Here is a 21,661-nt window from a genome sequence, read left to right on the forward strand (position 1 = left end):
GGCCTAATTAATAGGGCTATTTAAACCCCCTGTTCATATGTGGATTGGATATTGTTGAGCATAGTTTGGGGTTTAGATTCTTTCAGATTTTGTGCCTTTATGCTGCTCCTCTGCTGGTTGATTTCCCATATATTTGCTAACCATGGACTGTGGCACTTACAGACACTGTGTAGAAGAAGTCCCCAGAGCCCAAGCTCCCTGTATAGTGGCTGGGAAATATATTTATTGTTAATGAGGGTGGTTAAGTACAGTGGCCACGGAGACGAGCAATTTGCCAGGGAAATCTATTGGAGAGAAAAAAAAATCAATAATAAAATTATGTTGCACTTTAAAAACAGTGCATATTAGTCCTGAAAAGCCCTCCACCTACATAAAATCCTCCATTTGCTGTACATACTGTACTAAACAAACTTTTACCCAAAGGTGCATACTGGGTTCATTCTTTCCATCACCGCTTTGGGTTTGAACTTTCATCCCCACATTCTGTTCTTTTTTTAAAAAATTGCTGAATCATTCTTAGTAATTCTTTCTTTCCTTTATAAATATTTTGTTCGACATCTGATTTTTACGGATTTGGAGCAGCATTTAACACTTTAGGCATAGCCTTCCCTGGTTTAAATGGAAGAAAAAAACTGCACTGCTTAATTTCCTTTCAGTAGCCTAGTTTAGCCCTGCGAAAGGGACAGTCGCAGTTCTGCCTGGGGAAACCGTTTTCTTTTTCATCGAGCCGCCACATGGCTTTTCCTCCCCAGAGGTGGAACAGCCAATGCAAAAGACGGCTCACTCATCAACGTTAGACGTATTAATTTACCTTCTTAATGACAGCTCGGCTGTTGCTCCCAGGAGCGCAGCATGCACTGAGCAGTCAGGGTACCACACCACTTTCTCTTAATTATTACAGTACGCAGCAGGTGGAGGGAGTCCTGGGATGCAGGATGCTCTGAAGGGCGCAGCTGTTTGCTGGATACAGAGCGCTGCTGAGAGAGGACTAGCAGCCTGCTTTTTTATTTATTTTTTTTTAATTTTTTTGCACTGCCACTCTCTCTTGTCCTCTCTCGCCTAGGATCTAAAGGAACTGGCTTCTCAGCAGCTGAGACCAGCAAGTAAATGGAGCATAATCACATTTACAACAGCTCTCTCCTGTCTCATGACAAGCATGGTTGTGGCTTAGGATACGTGCCCGTCATCTACTACAGCCTGCTGCTTTGCTTAGGACTGCCAGGTGAGTGGCTCTTGTTTTTCAGCTTTTATTTGGGGTAGAGTCCATTTTAGCAGGTGTTCGTTTCCTTTCTGTCCCAGCACCTTCACAAAGGCAACTGTGGAACGGTGGATGCAGCTCTGAGTGACTCCTGGCTTCTGTACTTCATGGTCACGCTGAGACTGTTCGGAAACAAGGACGTTTTCCTGTTAAAAAAATCATCAGCTCTTAGGCAATGTTTAACCAGTGTAGCAAAGTAAATTACACACTCTGTGACTGGAGTTTTTGAGTCATGCTACTAACAGTGTAGGTGACCATGGGATGCTTAAAAAGAAAAAAAGTTTAGTGTCATGAAAGGAGCACACAGCTATCTTGCATTCCTAGAAGGAATTTGAGGCAATGGTTGGGAAATTAACAGTTGAAATTATACACAAGAAAATGAGAAAGGATATAAAATCATCCAGGGTTCTGCAGAAAAAAACATTCATGGTTAGGATCATGTCCCAAAGATTTCATTTGTTTGCATGCTCTGAGATATTATTGTTATTATTCTAGTCACTGTTTTATTCTGACTATCCAAATTGCATCCAAGAATTCTCATTTCAGAAGACGATCCTTGATACTAAAGCTAATTTGTGTGGGTTTTATGTGCCTGGCATTAAAGATCCAGCCACACTGGTTTCATCTCTTTAATTTTCTCCCATTCTCCAAATGGCCAATTCTGAAAATGAGAACAGAATTTAGACTTGACTATCTTTCTGGAAATGTAGGATATTAGGTGCAACAATCCATAAAATGGCCACTCCCCGCTTCTCCTCCCCCCTAAATATCTCCCCACCCCCCCCCCCCACCCCCACCCCCAAGCAGTTATTCTGTCTGGTGAAACTCCCCATTCAATAGTGTATTAATTAACTGCAGCCCAGTGGTGTCAACATAGTCCTGTGAAAAGGTTTTGTCCTCCATTGAGTTTTGCTTTTTATTCTGAAAATGAGTCTGCAGGCTTTCCTAGAAGGTGAAGTTTCTCCTTCTAAGATCAGGCAATTCCTTTCCTCGAGAGTCGCAGGCAGGTGTGGTTTCTGGGGTAGCCACAATAAATATTCATCAGACCACATAAACATATGGGTGCCTGCCTAGTTTGCATCTCTTGGTTGTCCTGAAAACCAGACCTGTTTGTAGTTCTTAACAAGCCTGAGCTACTTAGCAGGACCGAGCATTATAAGAAAATGACATTCTATAAAGCAAAACCAATTACGCTACAAGATCAGAGTTGCCTTTTCCTGCTCCACTGCACATCTTCATTATTTCATGATATTTACAAGATAATCTGGTTTAATTCAGGCAAGCACGGGTTCTACCGCATTGCATGCATGGAAGAATCGTCCTCTTTTTCTTAGAGAAATCAAAATGATTGGGGTCGATATTCAAAAAAGATTTAACCAGCAAGAGAGGCTCTGCCTGGTTAAACCCCAATGAGCTGTTCAGTTGAATATCTCTACTAAACAGCCAGCCCCTAACTGGTTAGGTTAGGGGCGGTCCATGGGTGGAGCCTACCCAACCTGTTAGCAGCAATAGTCAGTCTGTGAACCAGCCAAGCAAGTGCATAAAGTTAGGACAGTTAACCTCTATCCAGGAAATCTAGACTGCCTCAATCTTGATTGACTGCACTTTTTGTCCTTTAGATTGTAAGCTCCTTTGAGCAGGGTCTGTCCTTCTTTGTTAATTGTACAGCACTGCGCAACCCTGGTAGCGCTTTAGAAATGTTAAATAGGAGTAGTAGTAGTTAGGGCGGAACCTACACTTAATCTGTTGCACCATTATTCAGTCTGCGAACCAGCTAAGCAAGTACATAAAGTTAGGACAGTTAGGGGCGGTCCATGGGTGGAGCCTACACTTAACCTGTTAGTAGCAATATTCAGTCTGCAAACCAGCTAAGTGCATAAAGTTAGGACAGTTAGGGGCGGTCTATGGGCGAAGCCTACACGTAACCTGTTAGCAGCAATATTTAGTCTGTGAACCAGCTAAGTGCATAAAGTTAGGACAGTTAGGGGCGGTCTATGGGCGAAGCCTACACGTAACCTGTTAGCAGCAATATTTAGTCTGTGAACCAGCTAAGTGCATAAAGTTAGGACAGTTAGGGGCGGTCTATGGGCGGAGCCTACACATAACCTATTAGCAGCAATATTTAGTCTGTGAACCAGCTAAGTGCATAAAGTTAGGACTGCTAGGGGCGGTCCATGGGTGGAGCCTACACTTAACCTGTTAGTAGCAATATTCAGTCTGCAAACCAGCTAAGTGCATAAAGTTAGGACAGTTAGGGGCGGTCTATGGGCGAAGCCTACACGTAACCTGTTAGCAGCAATATTTAGTCTGTGAACCAGCTAAGTGCATAAAGTTAGGACTGCTAGGGGCGGTCCATGGGTGGAGCCTACACTTAACCTGTTAGTAGCAATATTCAGTCTGCAAACCAGCTAAGTGCATAAAGTTAGGACAGTTAGGGGCGGTCTATGGGCGAAGCCTACACGTAACCTGTTAGCAGCAATATTTAGTCTGTGAACCAGCTAAGTGCATAAAGTTAGGACAGTTAGGGGCGGTCTATGGGCGGAGCCTACACATAACCTATTAGCAGCAATATTTAGTCTGTGAACCAGCTAAGTGCATAAAGTTAGGACTGCTAGGGACGGTCCATGGGTGGAGCCTACACTTAACCTGTTAGTAGCAATATTCAGTCTGCAAACCAGCTAAGTGCATAAAGTTAGGACTGCTAGGGGTGGTCCATGGGCGAAGCCTACACGTAACCTGTTAGCAGCAATATTCAGTCTGCAAACCAGCTAAGTGCATAAAGTTAGGACTGCTAGGGGCGGTCCATGGGCGGAGCCTACACATAACCTATTAGCAGCAATATTCAGTCTGTGAACCAGCTAAGTGCATAAAGTTAGGACAGTTAGGGGCGGTCTATGGGCGGAGCCTACACATAACCTATTAGCAGCAATATTTAGTCTGTGAACCAGCTAAGTGCATAAAGTTAGGACTGCTAGGGGCGGTCCATGGGTGGAGCCTACACTTAACCTATTAGCAGCAATATTCAGTCTGTGAACCAGCTAAGTGCATAAAGTTAGGACAGTTAGGGGCGGTCTGTGGGCGGAGCCTACACGTAACCTGTTAGCAGCAATATTCAGTCTGTGAACCAGCTAATCAAGTGTATAAAGTTAGGACAGTTAAAAGGCTGTCCTAATAATATTTATTTATTTAGAACATTTGTATCCCACATTTTCCCACCTATTTGCAGGCTCAATGTGGCTTACATAATTCCGCAAGTGGTGATTACCAGTTCCGGATAGGAGAGATACATAGTTGGGGGAAAGGGACAGATTAGGTTAGGTTACAAGAGGAAAGTTCGTCCTATGATAAGAGCTAAAGGTAATAGGTTAAACTTCAATCATGACAAAAAATAGCTTGAACAATTATGAAGCACAGGTCTGAATATCGGCCAGTTTCCAGTTAACTTCCAGGTCAGTGCACATATCCAGATATTCAATGCCAGGAGCTGTACATGTCCTGGAATTAAATATCCAGAGTTAGTTCAACCCATGGCTGGGAACAGCTTAGAAACATGAAATGAGGAAAAAAAAAATCAGAAGTAGCCCAGTCTAAGAAGTTTCAAGTTTATTAGGGGGGCCCTTTTATTAAGATGCACTGAAAAATGGCCTGCGGTAGTGTAGGCATGGATTTTGGGCGCGCGCATGTCCATTTTTCAGCACACCTGTAAAAAAGGCATTTTTTACAATTTTTCCCAAAAATGGACGTGCGGCAAAATCACAATTGGCGCGTCCATTTTTGGTCTGAGATCTTACCACCAGCCATTGACTTAGCGATAGGGTCTCACATGGTAACCGGGCAGTAACGACCTACGCGTGTAGAAAGCCACTTGACGTGCATCCACTACACGTGTCAGAAAATAAAAAATATTTTCCGGACGCGTATAGCAGACACGCACCAAAAATGAAATTACCGCAAAGGCCACGAGGTAGCCGGGCGATAACTCTATGCTGGCACATGTTGGGCACACGTTGGCACCCTTGCGGCTTAGTAAAAGGGCCCCTAGGTATTTGATACTCCGCAGTTTCAAGTTTATAGGTATTTGATACACCGCCCATCGGGGATCATCTGAGCGGTTTACACAATGTAAAAGCTTAAACGCTTGGACTCTGCAACACAACATAAGTAAAGTGTGTAATGGACATGCACAGCTCTTCCGTTGACTGTGCCACATGAACTTTGACTTACCACAACATCACATTGTATTTGTTCTCACCGGAGTTGCAAACGCCTCTCAGGTACCATGTAAGCCACATTGAGCCTGCAAACAGGTGGGAAAATGTGGGATACAAATGTAACAAATAAAAATAAAAAAGATACAAGGCTTACCACGATAACTCTTAACTCTTAACTCACCATAACACTACACCTACCTTATTCAGAATGTCTCTGTTTACAACTGCTTGACTAGATTCGCTTGTTCTAACTTGATTTCTGTGTAACACCAAATGTATTATCTGATCTCTCTGTAATACCGAATGTACTCTTTACCCTGATACCCTGTTTCCCCGAAAATAAGACAGTGTCTTATATTAACTTTTGCTCTCAAAGATGCGCTAGGTCTTATTTTAAGGGGATGTCGTATTTTCGGGGAAACACGGTAACATGATTGGATTATTGCAGTTCTTTACTCCAAGGCTTACCTCAATATCAACTGCAGAGGCTACAAGCTGTTCAAAATACCGTACTACAGTAAAATTGCAGCTTCTTAGAGAAAATGGCCACTGCAACTTTTAGCAGTAGCTTCCTAGAATTTCAGCAGCCTTTTTAATTTCACAGCAGCAGGACAAAAAGTCAGCATTAAATAAATTAAGGGGAAGCCTTGATACAGCTTGGTGAAACATGAGTCGGCACAACAATCCCCCTACAACGAAAAAGAAGGAGTGAGCAATACAGTGCACAGAATCTCCATTTACCTACCGTAAGATAAGTACAGCATTCTAAGTAAGCTTAGTCCTTAGGGTTCCTAATATCCCCTTCTCCCCATGTACCTTCTGTTGGGACACTCACCCAGTTTTAAAGATGTCAGGAGGCTGCTGAACGTCTGTGGGGAAGGGCAGCGGTGGCTTGACTTCAGCCTTTCCCTTCAATGTCCCGCCCTCGTGGAAACAGGAAATACCTCATCAGAGGAAGGCGGGACACTGACGGGAGAGACTGGACTCGAGCTGCCGCAGCGACTTAAAATAACAGCTGAGCTTTAAACGCAGGGTGGCGTGTCTGGAACGGAATGGAAGGTAATATGTCGGGGAGTTGAGGGCGGGCTCAGCCGGGGGGGGGGGGGCGGGAGGCGGAAGATACAATTTGGAGCTAGGTCTTACTTTCGGGGGAGGCCTTATATTTAGCAATTCAGCAAAACCTCTACTAGGTCTTATTTTCAGGGGATGTCTTATTTTCGGGGAAACAGGGTATGGCGCTGCCATAACAGGTCTTTGTAAGCCACATTGAGCCTACAAATAGGTGGGAAAATGTGGGATACAAGTGCAATAAATAAACGAAAGGAAGTTGGAGGAGCAGAAATACCGAAATAGAACCACAGTAATTGATAGGAAACAGGGGGACAAAGAGGAGGAGAAAATAAACGAAGGCAAAGGCTATGCCCTAAAGGCTGGTACTGAAAACTTCTTTTATTAGGCATCCGGAGAACTAAGGACATGATCAATCAAATGTGTCACTGAATAGGAAAGTTTTAAGTGCAACCTGAAATCTATCTAAGGAGATTTCCAAGTTGAGAGAAGAGGATGGTTAGACTAGTAACTGAGGGATCCTTTTACAAAGGCGTGCTGAAAAATAGCTTGCGGTAGTGTAGGCGTGGGTTTTGGGTGCACGCCGATCCATCTTTCAGGGCACCTGTGAAAAAGGCCTTTTTAAAATTTTTGCCGATCATGGACATGCGGCCAAATGAAAATTACCGCACATCCATTTTGGGTCTGAGACCTTACCGCTAGCCATTGACCTAGCGGTAAAGACTCACGTGGTAACCGGGCGGTAATGACATATATGCGACAAATGCCACTTGACGCGCGTCTGTAATGGGCGCCCGAAAATAAAAAGATATCTTCCAGGCGCGTGTTTCGGACGCACGCCAAAAATGAAATTACCGCACGAGCCATGCGGTATTCAGGCAGTGACACCATTTTGGCGTGCATTGGGCATGTGTAGATGCTTAGGCGGCTTAAGGTAGAAAGACCCCTGAGAAAATACAGCGGCAGGTGGAGCCATAAATATTCTGTCTGAAGGTAGGGATAACCATGTGATTTTGCTACAAGGATCTGAGAGCTTGGACAGATGTGTATGGGATAAACAAACAATCAAGGAAGAGTTGAAGACCTGCCTGACGAATCTTAAAAACTAAACAAAAAAACAGCACCACGGGCCTTTAAAAATGATAAAGGGGATGGAACCCTTCTCATATGAGGCAAGGCTAAAGAGGTTAGGGCTCTTCAGCTTGGAAAAGAGATGGACGAGGTGAGATATGATTGAGGTCTACAAAATCCTGAGTGGTGTAGAACGAGTAGAAGTAAATCAATTTTTAACTCATTCCAAAAGTACAAAGACTAGGGAACACTAGAGGAAGTTACACGGAAATACTTTTAAAACAAATAGGAGGAAATATTTTTTCACTCAACAAATAGTTAAGCTTTGGAACTCTTTGCCAGAGGAGGTGGTAACAGCAGTTAGCATATCTGGGTTTAAAAAAAGGTTTGGACAAATTTCTGGAGGAAGAGTCCATAGTCTGCTATTGAGACAGACATGGGAAGCAACTGCTTGCCCTGGGATTTGTAGTATGGAGTGTTGGCACGATTTGGGTTTCTGCCAGGTACTTGTGACCTGGCTTGGCCACTGTTTAGAAAACAGGATACTGGTCTAGGTGGACCATTGGTCTGACCTAGTATGGCTACTCTTGTGTTCTTACAGTGGTGGAAATAAGTATTTGATCCCTTGCTGATTTTGTAAGTTTGCCCACTGACAAAGACATGAGCAGCCCATAATTGAAGGGTAGGTTATTGGTAACAGTGAGAGATAGCACATCACAAATTAAATCCGGAAAATCACATTGTGGAAAGTATATGAATTTATTTGCATTCTGCAGAGGGAAATAAGTATTTAATCCCTCTGGCAAACAAGACCTAATACTTGGTGGCAAAACCCTTGTTGGCAAGCACAGCGGTCAGACGTCTTCTGTAGTTGATGATGAGGTTTGCACACATGTCAGGAGGAATTTTGGTCCACTCCTCTTTGCAGGTCATCTCTAAATCATTAAGAGTTCTGGGCTGTCGCTTGGCAACTCGCAGCTTCAGCTCCCTCCATAAGTTTTCAATGGGATTAAGGTCTGGTGACTGGCTAGGCCACTCCATGACCCTAATGTGCTTCTTCCTGAGCCACTCCTTTGTTGCCTTGGCTGTATGTTTTGGGTCATTGTCGTGCTGGAAGACCCAGCCACGACCCATTTTTAAGGCGCTGGCGGAGGGAAGGAGGTTGTCACTCAGAATTGTACGGTACATGGCCCCATCCATTCTCCCATTGATGCGGTGAAGTAGTCCTGTGCCCTTAGCAGAGAAACACCCCCAAAACATAACATTTCCACCTCCATGCTTGACAGTGGGGACGGTGTTCTTTGGGTCATAGGCAGCATTTCTCTTCCTCCAAACACGGCGAGTTGAGTTCATGCCAAAGAGCTCAATTTTTGTCTCATCTGACCACAGCACCTTCTCCCAATCACTCTCGGCATCATCCAGGTGTTCACTGGCAAACTTCAGACGGGCCGTCACATGTGCCTTCCGGAGCAGGGGGACCTTGCGGGCACTGCAGGATTGCAATCCGTTATGTCGTAATGTGTTACCAATGGTTTTCGTGGTGACAGTGGTCCCAGCTGCCTTGAGATCATTGACAAGTTCCCCCCTTGTAGTTGTAGGCTGATTTCTAACCTTCCTCATGATCAAGGATACCCCACGAGGTGAGATTTTGCGTGGAGCCCCAGATCTTTGTCGATTGACAGTCATTTTGTACTTCTTCCATTTTCTTACTATGGCACCAACAGTTGTCTCCTTCTTGCCCAGCGTCTTACTGATGGTTTTGTAGCCCATTCCAGCCTTGTGCAGGTGTATGATCTTGTCCCTGACATCCTTAGACAGCTCCTTGCTCTTGGCCATTTTGTAGAGGTTAGAGTCTGACTGATTCACTGAGTCTGTGGACAGGTGTCTTTCATACAGGTGACCATTGCCGACAGCTGTCTGTCATGCAGGTAACGAGTTGATTTGGAGCATCTACCTGGTCTGTAGGGGCCAGATCTCTTACTGGTTGGTGGGGGATCAAATACTTATTTCCCTCTGCAGAATGCAAATAAATTCATATACTTTCCACAATGTGATTTTCCGGATTTAATTTGTGATGTGCTATCTCTCACTGTTACCAATAACCTACCCTTCAATTATGGGCTGCTCATGTCTTTGTCAGTGGGCAAACTTACAAAATCAGCAAGGGATCAAATACTTATTTCCACCACTGTATGTGGTGATCCTCCAATCTACCTGTCTAATAAATGAATTTAAGAACTGATCACCTGCTTTTCTAGTAAAACTGCTGAAAGGCAAAACTGTTAATGAACCTGTCCCCTTCAGAAAATTGTCCAAATGTTTTTCAAAAATCCATCTATACTACTAAGCCTTGATTATATGTTCTGACAGTAAATTCCACAGTTTAATTGTAAGTTGAATAAAACAAATAAAGTAATCTTTTACATTTTTTTAAAATCTGATACCAGTTAGTTTCATGGAGCGTCCCCTAGTCCTGCACTATTTGTAAGGGTAAATAATCTTTCCATATGAACTTGCTCTACCTCATTCATGATCTTATGAATCTCTATCATATCCCATCTCAGTTGTCTACTCTCCCAACTGAAGACCCCTAAGCTGTTTAATCTATTTTTCAAGGGGAGCCATTCCATCTAGGGATGTACATTCCTTAACGTGTATTTGTTCATTAAGATGCCTTAAAAATTTCATGCAAAGCAATTCAATGCACATTTACCTACAAAATAACAAGTCCACAATCAATTTCAGCACATTAAAAAAATGTAATATACATTAAACATATTTATTAACACACATGTGTAACATGAAATCTGTTATTTAGCAGGCAGTGGAAATTTGGAACACCTTACCTAGGGGTCCTTTTATAAAGGCACGCTGAAAAATGGCTTGCAATAGTGTAGGCGTGGGTTTGGGGTGCACGGCGATCCATTTTTAGTGCGCCTATAAAAAAGGCTCTTTTTTTGCTGAAAATGGACATGCGGCAAAATCAAAATTGGCACGCATCCATTTTGGGTCTAAGACCTTACCGCCAGTCATTGACCTAGTGGTAAAGAATCCAGGCAGTAATGACCTACGAGTGTCAAATGCCACTTGGTGCATGTCTGTTATGCGCACCCAAAAAGAAAAAATATTTTTCAGATGTGCGTATCAGACACGCGCCAAAAATGAAATTACTGCAAGAGCCACGCGGTAGTTGGGCAGTAACTCCATTTTGGCGCATGATGGCTGTGCGTAGACGCTTATGCGGCTTAGTAAAAGGGTCCCCTAGGGAGTGAAGACTTTTGAAGCTTTATCTAGTTTTCTTACGCTCCTTAAATACCTTTTATTTAACAAATTTTAACAGATTCTTTTTTTTACTTATTTGTATCCTGCATGGAAACGTTTTGTAATCTGCTTTGAACCCCAGGGGAGCTGGTGGAATATAAACCATAGATTAGATTAGATGAACCACTAAACTGATGACAATTAGGGGAAAGAGTCAAATTTTCCAAAAACCAACCAAAACGTTTACCTGTGCACATTCCTAATTCTATTCCCTTTGCCATTTTTGTCATCCCGTTTCTGGACCTTTTCTAGTAGATGACAGCAGATAAAGATCTGAACGATCCATCCGGTCTACCCAACAGTCACAACTCATTATCAATTCATGATCAAAACAACAACGAATGTGATATAAAATAATTGATCCTGATCTTTCTTTGGTATTTGTGGGACATAGACTGTAGAAGTCCACCCGGCACTGCCCTTACGTTCCAACTACTGGAGTCAATGCATCCACACACATACAGGTATGAGTCAGGAGTAGAGGAGTAACCTAGTGGTTAGAGCACTGGTCTTGACATCCAGAGGATGTCCATTCAAATCCCACTACCACTCCTTGTGATCTTGGGCAAGTCACTTAACCCTCCATTGCCTCAGGTACAAAATTAGATTGTGAGCCCACCTGGGACAGAGAAATATCTAGAGTACCTGAATGTAACTCACCTTGAGCAACTACTGAAAAAGGTGTGAGCAAAATCCAAATAAATAAACTTAAGTTTTGCTTTTTGTACCATACATTTTCTAATTACAGGTCCTCTGTGTTCATCCCATACCTTTTTGAATTGTGTCACTGTTTCAGGAACCTACAGAGTATGAAAAGGTGCTCTTGTTGAGCAGCTGTCCACTGGAGGACAAGGTTCAAGGATACGTTTATTTGATTAATCATCTAAGGCAACACCATCACAACGATTTACACATCAAAAAATCTCAAACATTCAGGGGCCCTTTTACTAAAAGGTTGCCGTGTGGCGGAACTACCGCCTGCCCAGTGAGCCTACCGGCAGTGGTTATGCTTCAAGCATGCATCATTTCTGGCACTGTGGAAAATAATTTCATATTTTCTAGGGTTGCACTAACCCAGCGGTAATCGGGCAACACCGAGTGCTACCCCGTTACTGCCAGGTTGCTCTGGGATCCCTTACCGCCACCTCAGTGGGTGATGATAAGTGCTCCCTCCCACATGGCCACACGGTAAGAATAATCTTATAGCATGGTCAAACCAGAGGCCCTGGCCCGAAGTCCAGCCTCCAAGGGGGGCCTGGTGCCGGAGTTTTCTCTCTCCTGCGCCTGTCGGGACACGATCACTCAGGTCCCATCAGGAGCAGGAGAGAGAGAGAGACCCTGGCGCTGGGTCCTCCTTGGAGGCCCAAGCCTAGGGAATTTTGCCCCTCCCCCTTGGTGGCCCTTGATAGACAGCTGTTTGGGACATTCTGACTTGGACATCACTATTCTGACTTGGACGTCCTTTTGAACCACATAAGCTCTGGCAGCCAATTTAGTAACAATAAGCCCCAGATATTCATTGAGCATGGTCCCCTACAAACAAAACTAATCAGCATCCCAATCGCCAATGGAATTGGGGAAGAAACCACCTTAGGGTGAGCACGACTCTTTCTCTTCTCCAAAACAATGAGGAGGTGGTAACAGTGGTTAGTGTATCTGGGTTTAAAAAAGGTTTGGACAAATTCTTGGAGGAAAAGTCCATAGTCTGCTATTGAGACATTCATGGGAAGCAACTGCTTGCCCTGGGGATTAATAGTATGGAATGTTGCTACTCTTTAAGATTCTGCATGGAATCCTGCTATTCATTAGGATTCCGGAATCTCGTTTCTCTTTGTGGTTCTGGAATGCTGCCATGATTTGGGTTTCTGCCAGGGTACTTGTGACCTGGCTTGACCACTGTTTGGAAAACAGGATACTGGGCTAGATGGACCATTGTTCTGACCCAGTATGGCTACTCTTAGGTTATGTTCTTATGTTCTCATTAGGAACTGCTTTCTATTGTTTTCTGTTATTTTCTAAATTAAATGTGGTGCAAATGATTTGTCAAATATACTTTCTTTACTTTAATAGTTATTTTTTACGGCATCGTTTTCCTTTAATGGCATTCATATGGTCTTCTTTAAATCTTTTTTTTTTAAATTTTTTATTTATAACCATTTAAATTTTTGCAAGTGATAAAACAACTTCCCGGAAATACAGAGAAAGTAATAATTAGGAATTATTTCAATCAGGTAATTCTATTCTCTTCCTTAGACAACTAAATAGGGAGAGTGAAACAAGACAAGGAGATCAATTAAACAGTAAACAGAAAAAAAAAGAAGTGGTATTAACCTGATTATCCCCAGATATTACTCATCTAATTCATTATTCCACATTGATCATCTGGTTGGCTTCCTCAAGACCAAATACGGTATATAGTCAATTCATTTCATTGAAAACATACTTATTGTCCAGATTTTAGTTAGAAATAATACATCTGATGACATTCTTTCTCTTTTAAAAACCAGAAGTTATTTAACAATACATATACTTAAGTCTCTAATTCAGATCCCACTGATTAAAGTAATCCCAGTTTTCACAGGCTTCACTCCTTTTAAAGTAATAATCTTGAAATCTTTTTTAACTTGTGGAACTCATTTTATCTAGGCTTCCAAGAAGATATTTTTAAACACTCTCCAAGTTTCCAAGTTTATCAAATATTTGCTATACCTCACATCAAGAAAATTTTCTGAGTGGTTTACAATTTTAGTACAATCCTACAGGCTATAAGAATAGTGTAGAAGAAAGGCTTGGTGGTGAGAGAAAAAAGTAAGGGAAGAAGGGAGGAACTACAGTTTGTGATAGGAAAGAAAAGAACTAGGGTAATATGGGATCTCATAGAACACCCTGGAAGAAAGGGTGGAGACTATTGAGAGTTTTAAGTAAAGGCATCGTTAAACAAAAAGGTTTTCAAATCAAATTTGTCTAAAGAGGTTTGTGTGCACAGAGCAGGGTTGCCAGGTGGAAATTTTTTTTCCAGCCCAATCCAGCCCAAAAAACAGCCCAAAACCCGCCCAAACACAAACCCCGCCCCTGACACCCCCACCCCCGCGTCATCACCCCGCCCCCGCCGTCATCAACCCCGCCCCCGCCGTCACCGGCCCCGCCTCCCACGTCATCGGCCCCGCCTCCCACGTCATCGGCCCCGCCTCCCACGTCATCGGCCCCGCCTCCTACGTCACTAACCCCGCCCAAAAATGTCACTAACCCCGCCCCCCGCGGCCGAAAAAGCCGCACAAAAAACCGCCCGGAAGCCCAAAAAACAGCCCAAAAAACCGCAACCCACCGCGGGCAAAAATTTCCCACGGCGGGTCGCGGAAAACCGCCCAATTGGGCGGTAAAACCGCCCACCTGGCAACACTGGCACAGAGGGGTCCTTTAACCAAGCTGTGGGACAAAGGGCCCATGCGCCAGGGCCCTTTTTACCACAGCGGGTAAAAAAGACCCCAGGCACACATTACCATGCCATAAGAGAACTCTTACCTCGTGGCCATGCAACAGGGAGCCTTTACTGCCACCCGAGTTGGCGATAAGGACTCCCACGCAAAGCCAGCGGTAACCGGGCAGTATGCGACGATGCCCGATTACCACCAGGTTACCACTGTGCAAGTCATTTCCGGGGGGGGGGGGGGGCACTGTCATGCTGGTGAGGAAAAGTGAGCCCTTGGGCCAGTGCCGAGGAGCAGCAGCGGCAGGCAAATCACCCAAACAGGAGGGAAGGCAGACCACAGACAGACGGGCACAGGCCGGACTAGAGCAGCTGGACTGGAGCAGAAGCACTAAGCAGAAGCAGGAGAATAGTCCATGAATCAAGCAGAGTCTTACCGGCAGGCAGCAAAGCAGCAGGGAAACCATGAACCACACAGAGTCTGTAGGCTGGCGACAATCAAAGTAAACCAGGAAACAAGCAGAGTCTTGGGCAGGCAGCAGACCGTAGAACAAACCAGAAAGCAAGCAGAGTCTTGGGCAGGCAGCAGACAGTAAATAAACCAGGAAATCAGCAAGGTCAAAAACAGGCAAAACAAGCTTTCAGGGCAGGAATCGCAACAGACCAACAAGAACAGGACTGAAGACCTCTGTTGCCAAGGCAAAGTCTGAAAGTTCCCAGGTGCTTAATAAAGGCCACATACAAGGGAGTTCACCAGGTAAGGGTGCTGCTAAATTCCAAAAATCCCAAGCCAGTCTGGAAGGCTGGAAGATCCGGACCGGACCGGATTGACTTCTGGAACATGGGAAACAGCAAACAGACAGTCCATCGCAGCCACCAGGTCTGACCACCAGGTGGCGAGATGAATGAGAGCATGAAACAGGGGCACAACCGTGACAGGCGCACTCAGGGTCGGACTACCGCCAGCAGCCATGTTGGGTTGGCGGTAGTCCCGGAATAGCGAGCGGTAAGCCCACGTTGGGCTTACCGTCGCTCCGTAAAATGGCACCAGAGAGAGGGTAGAGCCTGTGTCAGAAAAGATGAAGCAACAGACGGTATCGTGCTTACGTTTTCTGAAAGAGGGAACTACCACGCATTGTTGTTGAGGTGATCTGAGGGCATGTCTCAGACAGATTTTTAATTTCACAATTTCCATCTAATTTTCTCCTTTTTAATGTCTCCCTTTTTAAAATTAAATGCTATTGTACCAGTTTTATTCATAATTGTCCTTCTAGAGACTGTATCAGATTTGATTGTATTATGATTAGTATGACCAAGCAACTCTGCCAGAAATGACTCCCTTCACCAGGTCCTGTGTTCCATTGAGAGCTCGATCTAAAGTGGCTTCTCTTGTTGATTCCAAGACCAGGTGCTCCGTATACAGCAAATCAACTACGGTGTCTATATCCTTTACCTCCCTTCACAGAGAGTACAGAGAACAGTCTGTTTCCTGCAGATATTTTATCCTAAAAGTTTTTGATATAATGATTTCACTAGAAGTTTTTACATTAGAAGAGCTTTTGAGTGTAGCACCACTCTGGAATAATGTATATTGTTTACTGTGGTGGGGCAGGTGCAAGAAATCTGAAGTTCATGAAAAGCAGAAAATAATTTAGGGGCTCATTTTCAAGCACTTAGACTTACAAAGTTCCATAGGTTATTATGTAACTTTTTAAGTCTTTTGAAAATATGCCTCCACGAGTCTAATGATGGTAAGTTAGAAACACTGAAGATTTTCCACATGACGTCCTAAACTAAATTAATTTTACCATATTCATTTAAATTTATCCTACAAAACACATCCCAGAGGGATGTGCTAAGAGTGTAATAGATACAAAGAGCATGCTATAAAAATTTGAACCCATGATTCAATAATATCTTACAATTTCAAGCAGCAATTTCTACTTCATGTTTTCTCTAGGAATGGCATCATTTAGGGGCCCTTTCACTAAGCCGCGGTAGGCTCTATGCGCAGGAAGTGCGTGCCCAAATGAGACTAGCACCAAGCCAGTGCACCCTCCTGGTGGTAATTTCAGATTTGGCACACGTCTATAATGCATGGATGAATTATTTACTTACTAGTAAAAAAGGCGCGTTTCTGACACAAATGAAACGGGCGCTAGCAAGGTTTTCCTCGGCTCCCCTGCAGCCACCCATGTCTAGCGACCCTCCTCTCCCCCTGCAGACACCCATGTCCAGTGAATTTCCTCTCTCCCCTGCCCCCCTCCTGCCACCCATGTTCAGCGACCCTCCTCTCTCCCCTGCCCCCCCTCCAGCCACCCATGTCCAGCGACCCTCCTCTCCCACCTGCCCCCCCCTCCAGCCACCCATGTCCAGTGACCCTCCTCTGGACATAGATCAGCGGTGAGGCATATTTTTTTTCCGCCCGGGTTCTGAAGTTGACATCATAATGGCTACAGTGATGTCAGCCTGATCTACGGGGCCTAGCAGACCAACTCGGAATGAGCCACGGTCCCAGGCAAGTCAGAACGTTGGAGGTGAGAATTATTATATAGGATTTCCTCCTACGTGCGCCAGTTCCGGAGGTAATCGGCATTTGGCAAGCGCCAACCGGTCACCGCGTGTGTAGCGTGTGAGCCTTTACTGCTAGATCAATGAGTGGCGTTAAGGGCTCAGGCCAGTTTTGGGCATGCGCTGGTTTCCTTTTTACCACAGGTCCTTTTCCCGTCCCATTTTTTTAAAAAAACATTTTTTTTGTAGATGTGGTAAAAAAAACTGGCCCAGCACGCGTCCAATACACACACCTACACTACCATAGGTCACTTTTAGTAAAAGGTCCCCTTTGTGAAACAATGATACAAGAGTTAAATAATCCTTATCCAGCTTCATATTTTACTGCTGGACGCATGGCAGAAATTTCCTGCCTTGCAGTAACGTAGGAGGATATACTACATCTACCAGGTCAAAACTGCAGGGTAAAGTATATGGGAGGGGCAATTTTCAAAACCAATTTACCCAGGCAAATCAATTATCTGAAAATTGCACACTCCTTACTCAGTTAAAAGTATGTCTAGCAATCAGTAATTAATGTGTCTTCTCCTAGCAACAGTAGGACTAGGCATTCCCGATACATGGTTAGATGGGGATGGGGGGGAAGTATTTGCATAGACTCCATTTTCAAATTTATGTATGTTATTTGCAATGGGAAACATGCCTGCAGAAAATCAGATGCAAATGTCTGCCAAATGTTTTTTCCCAGTGCAAATTTCAAAAGAAAAATATGTACAAATTTCCTTCCTTTGAGAACTGTTGCAAAGCCTGCAGATGAAAGTACCCACAGTATCTTCCCCTATTAATCAGGCTAACACAGGCTGCGTTTTTCAGAATATTGAACAACTGGAAAAAAAAAGAGTTTGGGTTAATAGGTTCCAGGCCTGATGCGTTGTGATAGGACAGCCTCTCTGAAATTACACTGCATAGACCTCATGATCACATTTTGTGGATATGCCGATGCAATTCAAAATAAATACAGGGGACAGAGAATTCTGTTTTACAATAAAATAAGTTACATGACTGTAAAAACTCTGCAAAGTTTATATTATAATATTAACTAATGTACAGCTCAGAGAAATAATGAATGTTCCCCTCTATGGTGACCCACTTACCACTGAGGATAAAAGGAAGATGCTGGAGATCTGATTTTTATTTATTCAACACCTTAAAATAAGTTGCAGAAAAATGTTCCCGTGCTTGAGGGCAGATCACATGATTGTTATCATTAAAGATGGACAAAGCAGCTAGGGTTGCCTAGGAGCTGGCAAGTTTTTCCATTTCCTTATAGCTTTAAGTCTGACCATGGTTAGGATGCCCAGGATTTTTATACCATGCATAGGCCCCCTTCTATCCTATCAGTGTCACCATAAGAGAAACAGTGTTATCACCTTTAAAGCCAGTGGGCTCTCTACAGAAAGATCAGGCTAGATGCAACAAAGACAAGTTAATGCCCAACATATCAGAGCTAAAAATCGTGACAATTTGTTTGAAGTCCATTATTTGAGAATATGGATTATAGTAATTGTGGAATGACTTTTTCTTAATATCTTGATTAATAAAGCAAGTCATGATTGCTGGGGAAAATGACATATAAATATTTTAAATAAATAAATGGAAAGGGCAATTATGAAAGATTTACCATAACCCAGTAAACTCGCTCCCACTGTGAATAACATAGTTATATTGTGAAACAATGCACATACTTCTAACCACACTACAAAGAGGGGGAGAGGCTAAGGACCGGGGTATTGAGCTCATTTTTTTAAATCTTCACGTGTAATTTACAGTGTGTGCCTGAAATTCACCATAAGAAGTTTCCTGCTGGAAAATTTCCTCGTCATACCCTCAGCTTTGCAAGCCTCCTATAAATTTTAAATTGAGCCCCTGAAATCTACGGGTGGCATTAGTGCATGCTGTAAACATAAGGCATATCAAAGCCAGGTTATGCGAGCATTCTATAATGGAATCTACATGCTTAGGTTCCTTTATACAGTAGATTCTTACCATGCACCTTGGAGTGCTTAAATGGAGGCACCCAGTTATAGACTTGCTCTCATAATCTCACTTGGTTGAAAATGCTGTCAGCTGATAGCCTCTGTCCTAGTGTTTCAAAAAATAGCTGCCACTAGTCCTTGACTTGGGAATGTATTTGGTTGTTCTACACTTGGTAAGAGTAAGACGCAGTTTGCCAAACCTTGTACTGGACCAACCTAAGAATTATTCAAAAATGATGACATATAGAGCCTTATGATGCCACAGATTGCCTTTCTTCATTATCTTCAAAGCTCAGGTACATCATCATCTTTAGATAATTCTTCATGTTTAGATTTAACATAGTAGATGACGGAAGAAAAAGACCTGCATGGTCCATCCAGTCTGCCCAAGGAATGTGCCACTTTTTTGTGTATACCTTACCTTGATTTGTACCTGTCTTTTTCAGGGCACAGACCGTACAAGTCTGCCCAGCACTATCCCCGCCTCCCAACCACCAGCCCCGCCTCCCACTGTGCCACTTTTTTCTGTATACCTTAACTTGATTTATACCTGTCTTTTTCAGGGCACAGACCGTACAAGTCTGCCCAGCACTATCCCCGCCTACCACCATCGGCTCTGGCACAGACTGTATAAGTCTGCCCAGCACTATCCCCGCCTCCCAACCACCAGCCCCGCCTCCCACTACCGGCTCTGTTATCCAATCTCGGCTAAGCTCCTGAGGATCCATTTCTTCTGAACAGGATTCCTTTATGTTTATCCCACGCATGTTTGAATTCCGTTACCGTTTTCATCTCCACCACCTCCCGCGGGAGGGCATTCCAAGCATCCACCACTCTCTCCGTGAAAAAATACTTCCTGACATTTTTCTTGAGTCTGCCCCCCTTCAATCTCATTTCATGTCCTCTCGTTCTACCGCCTTCGTATCTCCGGAAAAGGTTCGTTTGCGGATTAATACCTTTCAGATATTTGAACGTCTGTATCATATCACCCCTGTTTCTCCTTTCCTCCAGGGTATACATGTTTAGGTCAGCAAGTCTCTCCTCGTACGTCTTGTAACGCAAATCCCATACCATTCTCGTAGCTTTTCTTTGCACCGGTTCGATTCTTTTTACATCCTTAGCAAGATACGGCCTCCAAAACTGAACACAACTGAACTTATCTCATGCTATGGTTTGTTACATCAAAGTCTTGCCAACTAAGCAGTGTGAAAGCTGAGCAGCTGCTTGCATTAATTAGCTGGCAAAATACAAGCTGGTATCAGGGACACCCCGGAAAAGGGATGCTTTCTACAAGGCTGCACACCTGGAGAGGCTAGAGCTAAGGAGGAGCAGAGCAATGCAGGAATCAGGCATGGATGAGGAACAGGAAGTCTCTAGGCAATGCCAAGACCAAATAGGAACCAGAATATCACAGGATAAACCAGACATGGATCAGGAACATGAATCATAGAATAAACCACACACAGATCAGGAACCAGATCAGCAAATCTATGAGGCAATCCCTACAGAAGGTTTGGAACAGCATGTACGTATTCTTCTGGCTTTCCTTATATTCAGGCCTAAACCAGACCAAACCCATTGCAGGTCCAATAGGAACTTTGGGAGGCATGTCTGTCTTACTAAGGCTTAAGGATAACTATCCCCTGGCTGCCTCCTTGACAGTGTAGCTCTTATAGCAATGCAACTGGTCTGTAACTTCATTTCCCAAGAGTCACAAGTTTGATCTTCATCAGCCTTGGCAAAAGGTCAAGAAATATTGCTAGCACTAATCAGGACTGAGGAGAAGTGAATTGAAACCTAAGGATGAGCGATCGTTAGCTGCAGCCCAGGACAGTGGATTACCAACAAGACGGACAACAGCAAGCATAGAAAAAGACCAGTACAACAAATATCTGTACATCACGTAAGCAAAACCTGGAAATGGTCACTCATCTCATAGCTGGCTTCAAAGTTCTGATGCAGACATTTTCTAGCAAAAATGACGAAGAAAGCGTAGAAGGATGAGGTCTCCACGGGAAATGATAACAAAAAGCACAGTGGTGAGGCACTCTTCACGAACCAAATAGCTTTATTACAACCAGTGACTGTGGCACATGTAAAACACCTGACCAGCTGTGTTTCGACGGTGCCTGCATCATGGGTCAATTACTTCTAAGTATGGTATCACTAATCGAAGAAGGAGGGAGACACTGATCAAACAAGCCTGGTCATCTGACACAAGCTGGCTTGGTAATATCATACAAACGTACTCATTTCAATCGATAAGAAGCTGGATGCAAGAAAACCTGACATAGTGGTAAAGAAGAGAAACATAAGAACTACATTGGTAATAGAGGTGTCAGTGCCAAGTGAGTATTCTGTGAATCATGGGGAGACACAAAGAAGATCCTTAAGTACCAACGAGTGCAGTTGGAGATCAAGAAAATGTGGCAGAAAGATAGTGGAGGAGTGGCCTAGTGGTTAGGGTGGTGGACTTTGGTCCTGGGGAACTGAGTTTGATTCCCACTTCAGGCACAGGCAGCTCCTTGTGACTCTGGGCAAGTCACTTAACCCTCCATTGCCTGCTGTATTGAGCCTGCCATGAGTGGGAAAGCGCAGGGTACAAATGTAATAAAAATACAGAAATATTTCCCATCCTTTTGGGTGCCACAGGATTGATTAAAAGGAATTTTCAAGCTCACCTGGATAGGTTGTCTTTACTTGTAACATCTTATGAAATCCAGAAGGCAGCTCTCTGGCATGATATAAGTTTTAGCAG

The 21,661-nt window shown here is 43.7% G+C and overlaps 1 protein-coding gene across 1 annotated transcript in view; it reads left to right on the forward strand.

The window, feature by feature from the left end:
- Positions 1-1,107: 1,107 nt before the first annotated feature.
- The window catches only part of GPR139 (G protein-coupled receptor 139), a 49,520-nt gene continuing 28,966 nt past the window's right edge, over positions 1,108-21,661 (forward strand). The window contains exon 1 of the mRNA XM_030213107.1: positions 1,108-1,222. Coding sequence (XP_030068967.1) covers positions 1,108-1,222 — 115 coding nt within the window. The remainder of the gene's footprint in view (positions 1,223-21,661) is intronic.

The sequence above is a fragment of the Microcaecilia unicolor genome, chromosome 8 (assembly GCF_901765095.1).
Source record: "Microcaecilia unicolor chromosome 8, aMicUni1.1, whole genome shotgun sequence".
Lineage (NCBI taxonomy): Eukaryota > Metazoa > Chordata > Amphibia > Gymnophiona > Siphonopidae > Microcaecilia > Microcaecilia unicolor.